This window comes from Mobula birostris, unplaced genomic scaffold (genome assembly GCF_030028105.1).
Source record: "Mobula birostris isolate sMobBir1 unplaced genomic scaffold, sMobBir1.hap1 scaffold_3087, whole genome shotgun sequence".
NCBI classification, from domain to species: domain Eukaryota; kingdom Metazoa; phylum Chordata; class Chondrichthyes; order Myliobatiformes; family Myliobatidae; genus Mobula; species Mobula birostris.
The window spans coordinates 30,709-43,888 of record NW_027276149.1 but is presented as its reverse complement, the minus strand read 5'-3'; the positions used below and the strand labels follow the sequence as shown (position 1 = coordinate 43,888).

The 13,180-nt window shown below is 50.4% G+C and overlaps 1 protein-coding gene across 1 annotated transcript; it reads left to right on the top strand.

The window, feature by feature from the left end:
• The first annotated feature begins 2,069 nt into the window (after positions 1 to 2,069).
• Positions 2,070 to 12,087, top strand: LOC140192923 (matrix metalloproteinase-24-like). The gene is made up of 4 exons (XM_072250407.1): positions 2,070 to 2,271; positions 4,049 to 4,199; positions 6,348 to 6,463; positions 8,473 to 12,087. The coding sequence occupies exons 1-4, from the start codon at positions 2,070 to 2,072 to the stop codon at positions 8,808 to 8,810; spliced, it is 807 nt and encodes a 268-aa protein (XP_072106508.1). The 3' UTR covers positions 8,811 to 12,087.
• Positions 12,088 to 13,180: the final 1,093 nt, after the last annotated feature.

Genomic DNA, 13,180 nt, shown 5'->3' with positions numbered 1-13,180 from the left:
GAAATTATTAAGAGTAAGGACTAATTCCGCTAGACGGAGCAGAGTGGTGGTAGAGGGGAACTGATTAGGTCTGGAATCCAAAAAGAAGCGGAGATCTTTGAGACCTTCCTGATGGGGGATGGAAGTATATAGGGACTGGACACCCATGGTGAAAATAAAGCGGTGGGAGCCAGGGAACTTAAAATCATCAAAAAGTTTAAGAGCGTGAGAAGTGTCACGAACATAGGTAGGAAGGGATTGAACAATGGGGGGATAAAACCATGTCGAGGTATGCAGAAACGAGTTCGGTGGGGCAGGAGCAAGCTGAGACAATAGGTCTGTCAGGACAGGCAGGTTTGTGGATCTTGGGTAGGAGATAGAAATGGGAAGTGCGGGGTGTTGGAACTATAAGGTTGGTAGCCGTGGATGGGAGATCCCCTGAGCGGATAAAGTCGGTGATGGTGTGGGAGACAATGGCCTGGTGCTCCTTAGTGGGGTCACGATCGTGGGGTAAATAAGAGGAGGTATCCGTGAATTGTCGCTGTGCCTTGGCAAGGTAGAGGTCAGTACGCCAGACTACAACAGCACCCCCCTTATCGGCGGGTTTAATAGTAAGGTTAGGATTAGTGCGGAGGGAGTGGAGAGCAGAGCGTTCGGAAGGAGTGAGGTTGGAATTGGCTGGGGTGATATACTGCATCCGGTGCTCCCGATGTGGCCTTCTATGTATTGGCAAGACCCGACGCAGACTAGGAGATCGTTTTGCTGAACACCTACGCTCTGTCCACCAGAGAAAGCAGGATCTCCAGTGGCCACACATTTTAATTCCACATCCCATTCCCATTCTGACATGTCTATCCATGGCCTCCTCTATTGTAAAGATGAAGCCACACTCAGGTTGGAGGAACAACACCTCATATTCCATCTGGGTAGCCTCCAACCTGATGGCATGAACATTGACTTCTCTAACTTCCGTTAATGCCCACCTCCCCTTTGTACCCCATCCGTTATTTGTATACACACATTCTTTCTCTCACTCTCCTTTTTGTCCCTCTGTCCCTCTGACTATACCCCTTGCCCATCCTCTGGGCTCCCCCCCCCCCTTTTCCTTCTCTCTAGGCCTCCTGTCCCATGATCCTCTCATATCCCTTTTGCCAATCACCTGTCCAGCTCTTGGCTTCATCCCTCCCCCTCCTGTCTTCTCCTATCATTTTGGATCTCCCCCTCCCCCTCCCACTTTTAAATCTCTTACTAGCTCTTTCTTCAGTTAGTCCTGATGAAGGGTCTCGGCCTGAAACGTCGACTGTACCTCTTCCTAGAGATGCTGCCCGGCCTGCTGCATTCACCAGCAACTTTGATGTGTGCTCCTCCAGTAAACTGACCAGCCTTGAAAACATCTCCTCCTCTAAAATGACCAGCCTTGAAACATCTCCAGTAAATTGAGCAGCCCTGAAGGAGGTCTTTCAGGAGATAAGAACTTTAACAATGAAGAAGGTCTCGCTCTGAGTAAGAACTGGGATTCCGTTGTAATCAAGGTGGGAGAGTGGGAACCTGATTGGATGAGGACTAACCACTCAGGAGGGACGGATGACTCGGGTGTAAATACTACATGCCCTAACATCATCCCTGAAGAAGGTGACAGAGTTTGTCATCAGAACATTGGTTATAATCGATATTTGAACCAGGCTGGAAGCCCAAGAAAAGTTTATTGGGTATGACAGGCATTTAGACAATTGAACAGGCAGGCAATAGAAAGCAATGGACCACGTGTGGGCACCATTACACACATGAGAAGGCAAGCGATAGAAGACCATGTGTGGGCAGATGGGATTGGTTTAATTTGGTGTCATGGTTCACACAGACATAAGCTGAAGGGCCATTCCTGTACCAAGGTGCTGTAAGATAGACACTGAGGGAGTGAAGATTTGATCAGTGTAGAGGGTAGGTGTGACCCATGGGTGATGCTGTGACGGGGGGGCGGTGTTGCTGACTCTGTGACGGGGGTGGGGGCGGTGCTCACTCTGTGAGGAGGGGTGTTGCTCACGCTGTGGCCCGAGGGTGCAGAGCAAAGTCAGGAGTTGGATGTCGTAGCAATGTTGCAAACTCAGAGGCCACCTGGCAGCACTACGTCCCAGTTACCATCTGCGTTCTCACAGGATCGCTGGTTCTGGCGTCTACGAAACAACCGTGTGCAGGAGGGGTATCCCATGCAGATCGATCAGTTCTGGAAGGGGCTCCCCACCAGGATCGACGCTGCCTATGAGAGGTCAGATGGAAAGTTTGTCTTCTTTAAAGGTAAGAGCTTGTTGCTCCACTGCCATTCAGTCAGAACGTTAGTACCAGCCATGCTGGCACATCGGCCGCCCTCGAGGCATGGCAGGGGCAGAAGGGCAGAGTGCCGTTGTGGCCAGTGACAGTGCAGGGGGGCGTTGTCCCTGGGTGATCCACAGTGGGTGGCGGGATTTCCCCATGCTATGTGGTGTCCCAGAGTGGATGGGTTGAATGACTTGAGGGGTGGTGGAGTGTTACCCCTGGGTGGTTTACAAAGGGGATTATCAGCAGGGGAGGTGGTGTGGACCATCCTGGGGGGTGGTGCTGTTCCCCTGGGGTGTGTGTCCCAGAGGAGCAAGATGGAATATCCTGAGGGGGGTGTCCCTGAAGAATGTAATGTTCCGGAGGGTACGGGATTCAACATCCTTAAGGCGGGGGGAGGGTGGTGGGCCGGGGGTGTTGATGGAACCCAAGCAGTTCATTCAACGCAGAGAATTGGGAGCGAATCAGTGTTTTAGGTGACAGTCCTGAACAGTGGGAGGGGCAGAGGTGAGGACAAGGGTACCCACACAATTGGAGTTATGGGTGTTAACCCTGCCATCTCTCTTAGACAGCAAGCAGTGGTCAGAGACATGAATACATCAGATGGGTTTTAGATTGGGTAATTTGCTATTGATGCCATTGTTTAGACTGGGGAATCTTGTTTTCAGAGTGCGAGTCATCTTTCATCAGGGAATTGAATGTGTTTAGAGTACCGTCCCCTAACATTTCCCAATGATGCCATCAAGAATGGGGTTCTAATCTCCTGAAAATACCTCGCTCACAGATGGTCATTTTAATGAAGATATTTTCAGGACCGGTCAGTTAGTGGAAATGTTTTCAGGACGGTCATTTTACTGGAGGAGATGTTTTCTGGGCTGCTCAGTTTAATGGAGAGAAATTTTCAGGGCTGGTCAGTTTGATGGAGGAGATGTTTTCAGAGCTGCTCAGTTTAACAGAGGAGATGTTTTCAGGGTTGGTCAATTTAGTGAAGATGTTTTCAGGGCTGGTCAGTTTAATGGAGATGTTTTCTGAGCTGGTCAGCTTAATGGAGGAGATGTTTTTAGGTTGGTCAGTTTAATGGAGGAGATGTAAACTAGACCAGTGCTCACTGATAAATCTCAAGAAGTGGGGCTGATCATTGGGCTGGTCTGCTCGAACATGGGTTCATCGTTGCTTGTCATACTTGCCTCTCTCCACATCCCAGCCTGATGACAATGCCCTGATCATAGTATCATTACCATACTTAATGATAGGACTGCCAGTAGCTCTGATCTGGAGTGGGTCACTTGTCATTTCTAACTAAATCATCACTATTACTTGTATCTCACAACTCCCCTCCCCCAGTAAACTTTGGGTCTAACTCCACCCAATTCTCCCCAAAGTTGTCACTATGATTTAACCCTGTGGTGACCTCAATACAAAGAAGGTGGAGTGGATTTAATCCGGAAACTTCAGACCAACTCCATCCACCCCAGTGTCACAACACTCTTCTCAAACTTCAGACCAACACCATCCACCCCACCCCAAACTTCAGACCAACACCATCCACCCAGTGTCCCAACATTCTCTCCCCCCAGACTTCAGACCAACACCACCCACCCCAGTGTCCCAACACTGTACTTTTCGACTTGCATGTGACAAATGAAGTTCATGTTTTGAACCCTCTTCCCTTTTCCTCTAGAAGCTGAATGAAAAGGAGAGGTGATTAAACCATCAGCACTCCTTGCTCCTTAAGGTGTTTGATGTTATTGATCCACAGGTGACAAGTACTGGGTGTTCAAGGAGGTGACCGCTGAGCCTGGATACCCTCACGGGTTGCTGCAGTTGGGGAAGGGGCTTCCACGAGAGGGAATCGACACTGCCCTTCGCTGGGAGCCAGTGGGAAAAACCTACTTCTTCAAGGGAAACAAGTATCCTGAATCTCTTTGCAATCTGCATGTACAGTACTGATAGCTTCTCCATAGGTGAAACCTCCGGGCAAAAAAATGTCTTTGTTACCTATTTTACCCACGTTCCTGCATTGTTAAATAAATCTTTAGTTGTTGTCATAGTCTTTCTTGATTCCCTGTGCTTGGGAACACCAGTTTTATCCTTGCTGCTTGACAATGCAATAACACCGTAAAGCACAGGAGCAGAATTCGGCCACTCAGCCCATCAAGTCTGCTCCACTATTCCATCATGACTGATTTATTATCCCTCTCATACCCATTCTCATACCTTCCTCCCATGAGTACACTTAGAACATCGAACAGCACTGCATCGAACAGGCCACTGAGCCCACAATGTTGTGCCAATCCTGATGCTAATTTATAGTAACTGTCCTCATCCTGTGTATCATCCATATCCCGGCATTCCCTTCATAGGCATGTGTCTGTCTAAAAGCCTCTCAGGCTGCCTGATTGCAACACTAACACAGGCACCATGCTAGTGTAGCAGTTAGCATGTGTCGATTACAGCATGAGGTGCTCCAGAGCTCAGTGTTCAATCCGACACTGTTCCGTAAAGTCTTCCCCATGGAATGTGGTTTCCCCAGGTGCTCCGATCTCCTCCCACAAACTGGGTAGCTAAATTGTCCCGTGATTAGGTTCGGGTTAATCAAGGTTGTACCGCTGCGTGGCTCGAATGCAAAAGTGGCTGCTCTGCTCCGAATCACACCCTCTCCACAATTTCCGAATTGTGCATTTTACGTCAGTTGCTGGCTTTTGTTTAAATTCACATTATAAATGTGTTGTAATCCCTGAGGGATTGAATACTGAGCTGGAACACCAATGGTCACACAATCAGCCAGGCTCTCTGTTCTCTGCCATCAAGCCAGTTCCCCATCTGGGACCTTGTCAAAAGCTTTGATTAAATCAGTATCACTGTTGTCATGAATGCAGCTTGCTCCGCCCACCAGTGAATCGGCCATGGTGTGGTGGGTCCATAGAAACCGGAAGTCTCTGCTTCACGTTCACGTATCTGTCTCACGTACAGACAATGTACAGTTTGTGCTCACAACAAACACAGCCAAAGGATATGCTAGAGATAGGATCAGAATTAGGCCATTCAGCCTGTCAAATCCACTCCACCATTCAATCATGTCTGATTCTTTTGACCTTCCTCAGCTTTTCTCCCCATAACCTTTCATGCCAAGTCCAATCAAGAACCTATCAATCTTTGCCTTAAATACACCAAACAACCTGGCCTCCACAAGCTGCCTGAGGTAACAAATTCCAAAAATTCACCACCCTCTGGCTAAAGAAATTTCTCCACATCTGTTTTAAATGGACGTCCCTCTATCCTGAGGCTGTACCCTCTTGTCCTAGACTCTCCCACCCTGGGAAACATCCTTTCCACATCTACTCTGTCTGGGCCTTTCAACATTTGAAAGGTTTTAATCAGATCCACCCCCCCCCCCCCCGCACCATCCTTCTAAATTCCAGCGATTACAGACCCAGAGCCATGAAGCATTCCTCGTATGATAACCCTTTAATTCCTGGAATCATCTTGTGATTTGCCTGTGGATCATCTCAACCCCATTCTCCTGCCTTTTAATATACCCAATGACTTGGCCCCCACATCCGTCTGTGACAATGAATTCCACAGATTCATTACCCTCTGGCTAAAGAAATTCCTCCTCATCTCTGTTTTAAATGGACGTCCCTCTATTCTGAGGCTGTGCTCTCAGGTCCTAGGTTCACCCACCATAGGAAACATCCTCCCCACATCAAGTCTATCGAGAGCTTTCAATATTCGATAGGTTTCAATGAACATCGTGAACAGGTAGATCTGTGCTGACTGTTCATGATTAGTCTAAAGTTTATACCTCAGTCCCTCAGTAACGATTCAAATAACTTTATTGAAGTTAAACTGGACAATTACTGTGAGTTACTCTTGACTGCTGGACCTTCCTGAATGTGTGGCCGGTGGGCCCCTGAGCGGGTGGATGGTGAGGGCAAGGTGCAGTCCTGCTGGGGCAGGTGGTTCTGCGTTGGGGGGTGAGGGGGGACAGTGTCGACCAGCAGCCCGGGGCAGGGTGCAGACAGGATAGTGTACTGAAGCAGATGTTTGTTTGACAGGTATTGGAGGTACAACGAAGAGCGACAGGCGTCTGACCCTGGTTATCCCAAACCCATTACCATCTGGAAAGGAATTCCAGAGGCCCCTCAGGGCGCCTTCGTCAGTAAGGAAGGGAGTAAGTTTCTTTCAGTGAGCGGGCTGTGGTGTGGTGGGTTGATAGTAACTGGGAGTCTCTGCTACAGGCCGAATCCTGAGCTCAAATCCCAACCCTTCAGCACAGAGCAAGGCAGAGTGTAGAAGAGGAGGGGTGGGTGAAATGACCAGCGGGGGACATGAGGGATGAGTGACTGTGACGGACCTGTGGAGGAAGGAGGAAGGGGTGAGAGTGACGGACCTGTGGAGGGAGAGAGGGAGGGGTGAGTGTGATGGACCTGTGGGGGAGGGAGGGAAGGAGAGGTGAGAGTGACGGACCTGTGGGGGAAGGTGGGAGGGGGGAGGGGTGGGTGTGACTAACCTATGGGGGAGGGAGAGGGGAGGGGGGAGGGAGGGGTGAGTGTGACGGACCTGTGGGGGAGGAGGGAGTGAGAGTGAAGGACCTGTGGAGGGAGGGAGGGAGAAGTGAGTGTGACAGACCTGTGGAGGGAGGGAGGGAGAGAGGGAGGGGTGAGTGTGACAGACCTGAGGGGGGAGGGAGTGAGGGGTGAGTGTGACAGAGCTAAGGGGGGAGGGAGAGAGGGGTGAGTGTGATGGACCTGTGGGGGAGGGAGGGTGAGAGTGATGGACCTGTGGGGGAGGGGGGAGGGGTGGGTGTGACTAACCTATGGGGGAGGGAAAGGGGAGGGGGAAGGGAGGGGTGAGTGTGACAGACCTAAGGGGGGAGGGAGGGCGGGGTGAGTGTGATGGACCTGAGGGGGGAGGGAGTGAGGGATGAGTGTGACAGACCAGAGGGGGGAGGGAGAGAGGGGAGAGTGACGGACCTGTGGGGGGAGGGAGGGAGGGGTGAGTGTGACGGACCTGAGGGGGGAGGGAGTGAGGGGTGAGAGTGACGGACCTGTTGGGGGGGTAGTGGTGAGTGTGACAGACCTGTGGAGGGAGGGAGAGAGGGGTGAGAGTGACGGACCTGTGAGGGGGGAGTGGTGAGAGTGATGGACCTGTGAGGTGGGGGGGGTGGGGGGTGGGGTGGGTGTGACTGACCTATGGGGGAGGGAGAGGGGAGGGGGGAGGGAGGGGTGAGTGTGACAGACCTGTGGAGGGAGGGAGGGAGAAGTGAGTGTGACAGACCTGTGGAGGGAGAGAGTGAGGGGTGAGTGTGACAGACCTAAGGGGGGAGGGAGAGAGGGGTGAGTGTGACGGACCTGTGGAGGAGGGAGGGTGAGAGTGATGGACCTGTGGGGGGGGGGTGGGTGTGACTGACCTATGGAGGAGGGAGAGGGTGGGGTGAGTGTGACAGACCTGTGGAGGGAGGGAGGGAGGGAGGGAGGGGTGAGTGTGACAGACCTGTGGGGGGAGGGGGAGAGGGGTGAGAGTGACGGACCTGTGGGGGGAGGGAGGGAGGGGTGAGAGTGACGGACCTGTTGGGGGGGGGGAGTGGTGACTGTGACAGACCTGTGGAGGGAGGGAGAGAGGGGTGAGAGTGACGGACCTGTTGGCGGGGGAGTGGTGCGTGTGACAGACCTGTGGAAGGAGGGAGAGAGGGGTGAGAGTGACGGACCTGTGGGGGAGGGAGGAGTGAGAGTTACGGACCTGTGGGGGGAGGGAGGGAGGGGTGAGTGTGACAGACCTGTGGGGGAGGGAGGAGTGAGAGTTACGGACCTGTGGGGGGTGGGAGGGAGGAGTGAGAGTTATGGACCTGTGGGGGGAGGGAGGGAGGGGTGTTGTCCATCTGCAATGGAATCAGTGGGAGGAGCATCTCTGACATGAGGAGTGTCTCTGCCAGGACTGGGTCTACCAAACCTGTGGTGCTGCGACCTGCCCCTTGCAGATCAGTGCCTGCCCCGGCCCTGTCACTGGTTCCTATCCTGTACAGAGGCCAATCGGCCCATGGTGCTGCGAGCTGAGCTAACGATAAAACCAGTCTGTCAGTGCTCGGCACTGACTATGTCATAGGACCTCACTGGGCCATTGTTTGCAGTAACCAAGAGTGAAGGATGGTCTTGTGTGAACTATTTCTGTTTCTTCACTCAGATTACACATACTTTTACAAAGGGAAACAGTATTGGAAGTTTGACAATCAGAAGCTGATCGTGGAGCCAGGTTACCCTCGATCGATCGTTAGAGACTGGATGGGTTGCAATCACAAAGATGTGGACATGAACGGAGACCGGCATCGGCCTAGTGATGACGTGGACATCATGGTCCAGATCAATGATGTGCCCAGCACCGTGAATGCCATCGCTGTCGTCATCCCCTGCATCTTGTCCCTCTGCATCTTGGTGCTCATCTACACCATCTTCCAGTTCAAGCAGAAGGGATCACAGCAGAACCTGGTGGCCTGTAAGCGCTCAGTACAAGAGTGGGTCTGAGCATCTGTCCACACAAATGCATCGGTTCATGAGGGCTATTCGTGAATGAGGCAGAAATCTTCCATCTGTAGGAAGGATAAGTGAGAGTCTGGAATCTCTGAACCTCGTGGTATTTGTGGTTTTTCTATGGACAAGTGAACTGGGGGCTCCCACCACACACATCTCGCATCTTTCCTACAATGCCTCATTCATGTTTGTGATGTGCCATTGTGTTAGCCCAGTCTGCCTGCGTACGTTGATACGTCAGTGGGTGGACCTTTTCAATAAACACAGGCAAGTGCCGCAGAGACGCAAGGATGAACTTGGGCCTGTGTTTCTTCTCTGCAGTGTTGTTGAACGGTTACTGGTTTGGCAGATGTTCGCAGCAGAACACAGTCTTTTAAAACTCAATGTTGAATGAGAAAAGATGCTACTGGTCCTCAGATATCTCAAGTCAAACAAAGATCCCAACTCTTCATGTAATGTCATTTTATTACACATTAAGTGGAACACTAGAGGAAAGGAAACTTAAATTTGTTAATCTACAGGGGGATTAAAACATTTCAATGTATTTTGAAATAAGTGGGGGCCAAAATATCTACAATAGTTAAACAGCCTTAAAACATTTTTTTTGTTAGTTGTTTGGTCAAGTCTTGAATGTCAACATTAACAAGTCTTTGTGAGCTATCATTATTGAATCTGTGACCACAGCGGTTCGATCAGAGGCCAACCCAATTCAGGCCGGGAGACCAAGCATGTTGAAAGGTCAGTGTTAGCAGTTACCTGTCTAGTGTACTGGTAGATCCAGACCCGCCCTTTCACCCAGAACTATCCGCAAGCATAAGCCACACAAGTCAGTGAGGTGGTCATTTCTCTGAAAGGGAAAGTAGTGACTTGGACGTGGCCAGGGTCTGGGTCTGAGCCAAACAGTATTATTCCATGGTCTGTGTGAAAGCGGAGAGTAAGTTTGTCAGGGTAACCAGATGGAGGAACCTGACTGGGCTCCAGGTGACACTGTATGTGCTGCTGCAGCCACAGGTTGACCATCCCTGGGACTGACCTCTGACCCTGGGCTAGCTGCGGTCCCCAGACTCCAACCCCCTGGGACTGTCTGCTGACCACAGGCCAACCCTGGCCCTCATCTCCCTGGGGTTAACTGTCCCTTTGGTACTGACCTATGATCCTGGGCCAAACTCCCTGTGGGACTTTTAGCTGTCCATAGATTGACTGTGGCCCCCATTACCCCCCCCCCCAGGGCTGACCAATCCCTCCCTAGCCCCAGGACTGACTGCTGACCCCGAATTCCTTCCTCTCCCCTCCCCAGGGCTTAGTGCTGCCATCATCCCCCCAAGGCACACTACATCCCCTGGACTAATTTCTGACCACAGCCCTCAAAGTCACCAGGGTTCACCACTGACATCTGACTGACCTCTGCCCCCAGCACCCATTGCTGAGTGCTTCCCCCAGCCTCCAGAACCGACGACAGCCCTCAGCCACACCACTGCCCACAGGCCCAGCGAGTGAGCATGAGCTCAGGCTGACAGCTGACCGCTACCCCAGCCCCCGGGACTGACAGCTTCCCCTGAATTGACCACAGCTTTCAGCCACCCAGGGAGGACCACTGACCCCAGGCTGCTATCATCCCCAGGGCTGAATGCTGACCCTAGACCGATGACTACATTTGGACACCACAGGGCTGAGCACTTCTGGGCTGACTCTGCCCTGGGCCATACCAGGGCTGACTTCCGTCCCAGGGTCTGACCACTGCCATCGTCCCCAGGGCTGCCCTAGTCTGACAGCTTAGAAAGGGGTTTAACAATGCAGGACCGTCCAGTGTATGGGGAGTCTCTTTCTGAACAGCTGCACCAACACCTGTTTACACTTAATCGTAAATTATGAGCAGATAATAAAAAATTGCAGATATCCATTTTAACCTGATGGGCAATGTTTCTGTGGCTCTGTTAGGATTGGTGAGGCTTCAAAAGCAGTGATTGTTCAACAGTGATCTTGACTCGGTTCAAGGTTAAAGTGACTTTTCCATTGACCAGCACATTAACCACCAACTGCTTTGTCACCATCACAATCAGATGAGCCCAATCAAAGTTCACTGTGCCGTGGAATTGACAACAGAAACTCTTATTTTAGAAGGTAGCTGGTGTCAGAGGTGTTTATCGTGTTTGGGAAGGTAGCCGATGTCAGGGGGAGACTGTGTGTATATCGTGTTTGGGAAGAGAGAGAGGTGGGTATTAATCGTGTTTGTGAAGGTAGCGGGTGTCGAGAGAGAGATGGTTATTAATCGTGTTTGGGAAGGTAGCAGGTGTCAGAGAGAGAGGTGGGTATTAATCGTGTTTGGGAAGGTAGCCGGTGTCAGGGGGAGACTGTGTGTATATCGTGTTTCTGAAGGTAGCCGGTTCAGAGAGAGAGGTGGATATTAATCGTGTTTGGGAAGGTAGCCGGTGTTAGAGAGGGAGGTGGGTATTAATCTTGTTTGTAGAGGTAGCAGGTGTTAGAGAGAGAGGTGGGTATTAATCGTGTTTGGGAAGCAGCTGGTGTCAGAGAGAGAGAGATGGGTATTAATCGTGTTTGGGAAGGTAGCGGGTGTTAGAGAGAGACGTGGGTATTAATCGTGTTTGGGAAGGTAGCTGGTGTCAGAGAGAGAGAGATGGGTATTAATCGTGTTTGGGAAGGTAGCGGGTGTTAGAGAGAGACATGGGTATTAATCGTGTTTGTGGAGGTAACCGGTGTTAGAGAGAGAGGTGGGTATTAATTGTGTTTGTGAAGGTAGCCAGTGTCAGGGAGAGAGGTGGGTATTAATTGTGTTTGGGAAGCAGCCGGTGTCAGAGAGAGAGGTGGGTATTAATCGTGTTTGTGAAGGTAGCCGGTGTTAGAGAGAGAGGTGGGTATTAATCGTGTTTGGGAAGGTAGCGGGTGTCGAGAGAGAGATGGTTATTAATCGTGTTTCTGAAGGTAGCCGGTTCAGAGAGAGAGGTGGATATTAATCGTGTTTGGGAAGGTAGCCGGTGTTAGAGAGAGAGGTGGGTATTAATCGTGTTTGGGAAGCAGCTGGTGTCAGAGAGAGAGAGATGGGTATTAATCGTGTTTGTGAAGGTAGCCAGTGTCAGGGAGAGAGGTGGGTATTAATCGTGTTTGGGAAGCAGCCAGTGTTAGAGAGAGACATGGGTATTAATTGTGTTTGTGAAGGTAGCGGGTGTCAGAGAGAGAGGTGGGTATTAATTGTGTTTGGGGAGGCAGCCGGTGTACAGTCCCATTGAGTTAGATGGTCTTCTGTTCAATTCTGCAAAGCAGTGAAATGTTTAATCAAACATCCCAGGTCACGGGGCAAGACATGGATGGATGATGTGAATCACAGGGTGCATGAGGAGTTCTCATTCTGGTTGTAGATGGATGTTTGAGACCATTTACACGTGAACTGCACAGATTACTGTTGTCAAGTCTGAACTGTGTGACTTTAGTTGGGTATTAGATAGCTCTGCTGCTGCTATCCGGAAAGTGTGGTTAAATGTTAACTGATTAGTCATTCATGTCTCTTCCTCTGGTTAACTGTAAATTGCAACTGCTACACTTAGTGCCATTGACGACAGGACAGAGCAACCTTCACATGACTCAGTCTCAATCTCCTGTTTGCTGAATCTCTCCAGGACTCTCTGCACCAGATTTAATGCCTCTTGTTATCTAGTGTGATACAGTACATATCCAATTATTTCTGAACTACAATTCAGCTTTTTAAATTTTTTTGGATTGTTAATTTCTAAGTGCTTATTTATTAAATCTATTCATATCTCACCTGTGGTGCAGTTATGTTATGTACATTCAGTTTACAGTGACTGTTGTACTCCAGATGGCTGCTAACACTGATGGTGACTGACCAGTGATCTATTTGTGTTGAAGGAATCTAATTTGCCCATAAGGTTTGAAGCAACAGTGTGTGCGTTGTTGGAATCATTGAGTGTGAACTGAGCTGAAGCTTTGTACAGATGTAAATGTTGAGAAAAGATGTAGAAATTCTTTGTAAAGTTTAACAAAAAATTATGGAAAGTTTCACAAAGTTTGTCTTTCTTTGCATACCTTTTCCTGTTGCTGTATTCACCTATCAGGATGAGTCGGATTTGACATTTGCTGTCTTCACCTATCAGGATGAGTCGGATTTGACATTTGCTGTCTTCACCTATCAGGATGAGTCAATTCGTCACCTACCACCCCAGCAGTATCCGCGTCCAGCACATAATTGCCCGCAACTTCTGCCATCTCCAACGGGATCCCGCCTCCAAGCACATTGTTCTCTCCTCCCCACTTTCTGTTTTCCTCAGGGATTGCTCCCCATGCGACTCCCTTGTCCATTCGTCCCACCCCACTGATCTCCAGTGCTACAC

What these genes read in the sequence shown, in the direction of transcription:
- LOC140192923 (XM_072250407.1), top strand. Translation starts at nt 2,070, where the DNA reads ATGTTGCAAACTCAGAGGCCACCTGGCAGCACTACGTCCCAGTTACCA. An exon ending in TACTTCTTCAAGGGAAACAA is followed by an intron (nt 4,200 to 6,347) that starts GTATCCTGAATC and finishes TTTGTTTGACAG; the next exon opens with GTATTGGAGGTACAACGAAG. An exon ending in CTTCGTCAGTAAGGAAGGGA is followed by an intron (nt 6,464 to 8,472) that starts GTAAGTTTCTTT and finishes TTCTTCACTCAG; the next exon opens with ATTACACATACTTTTACAAA.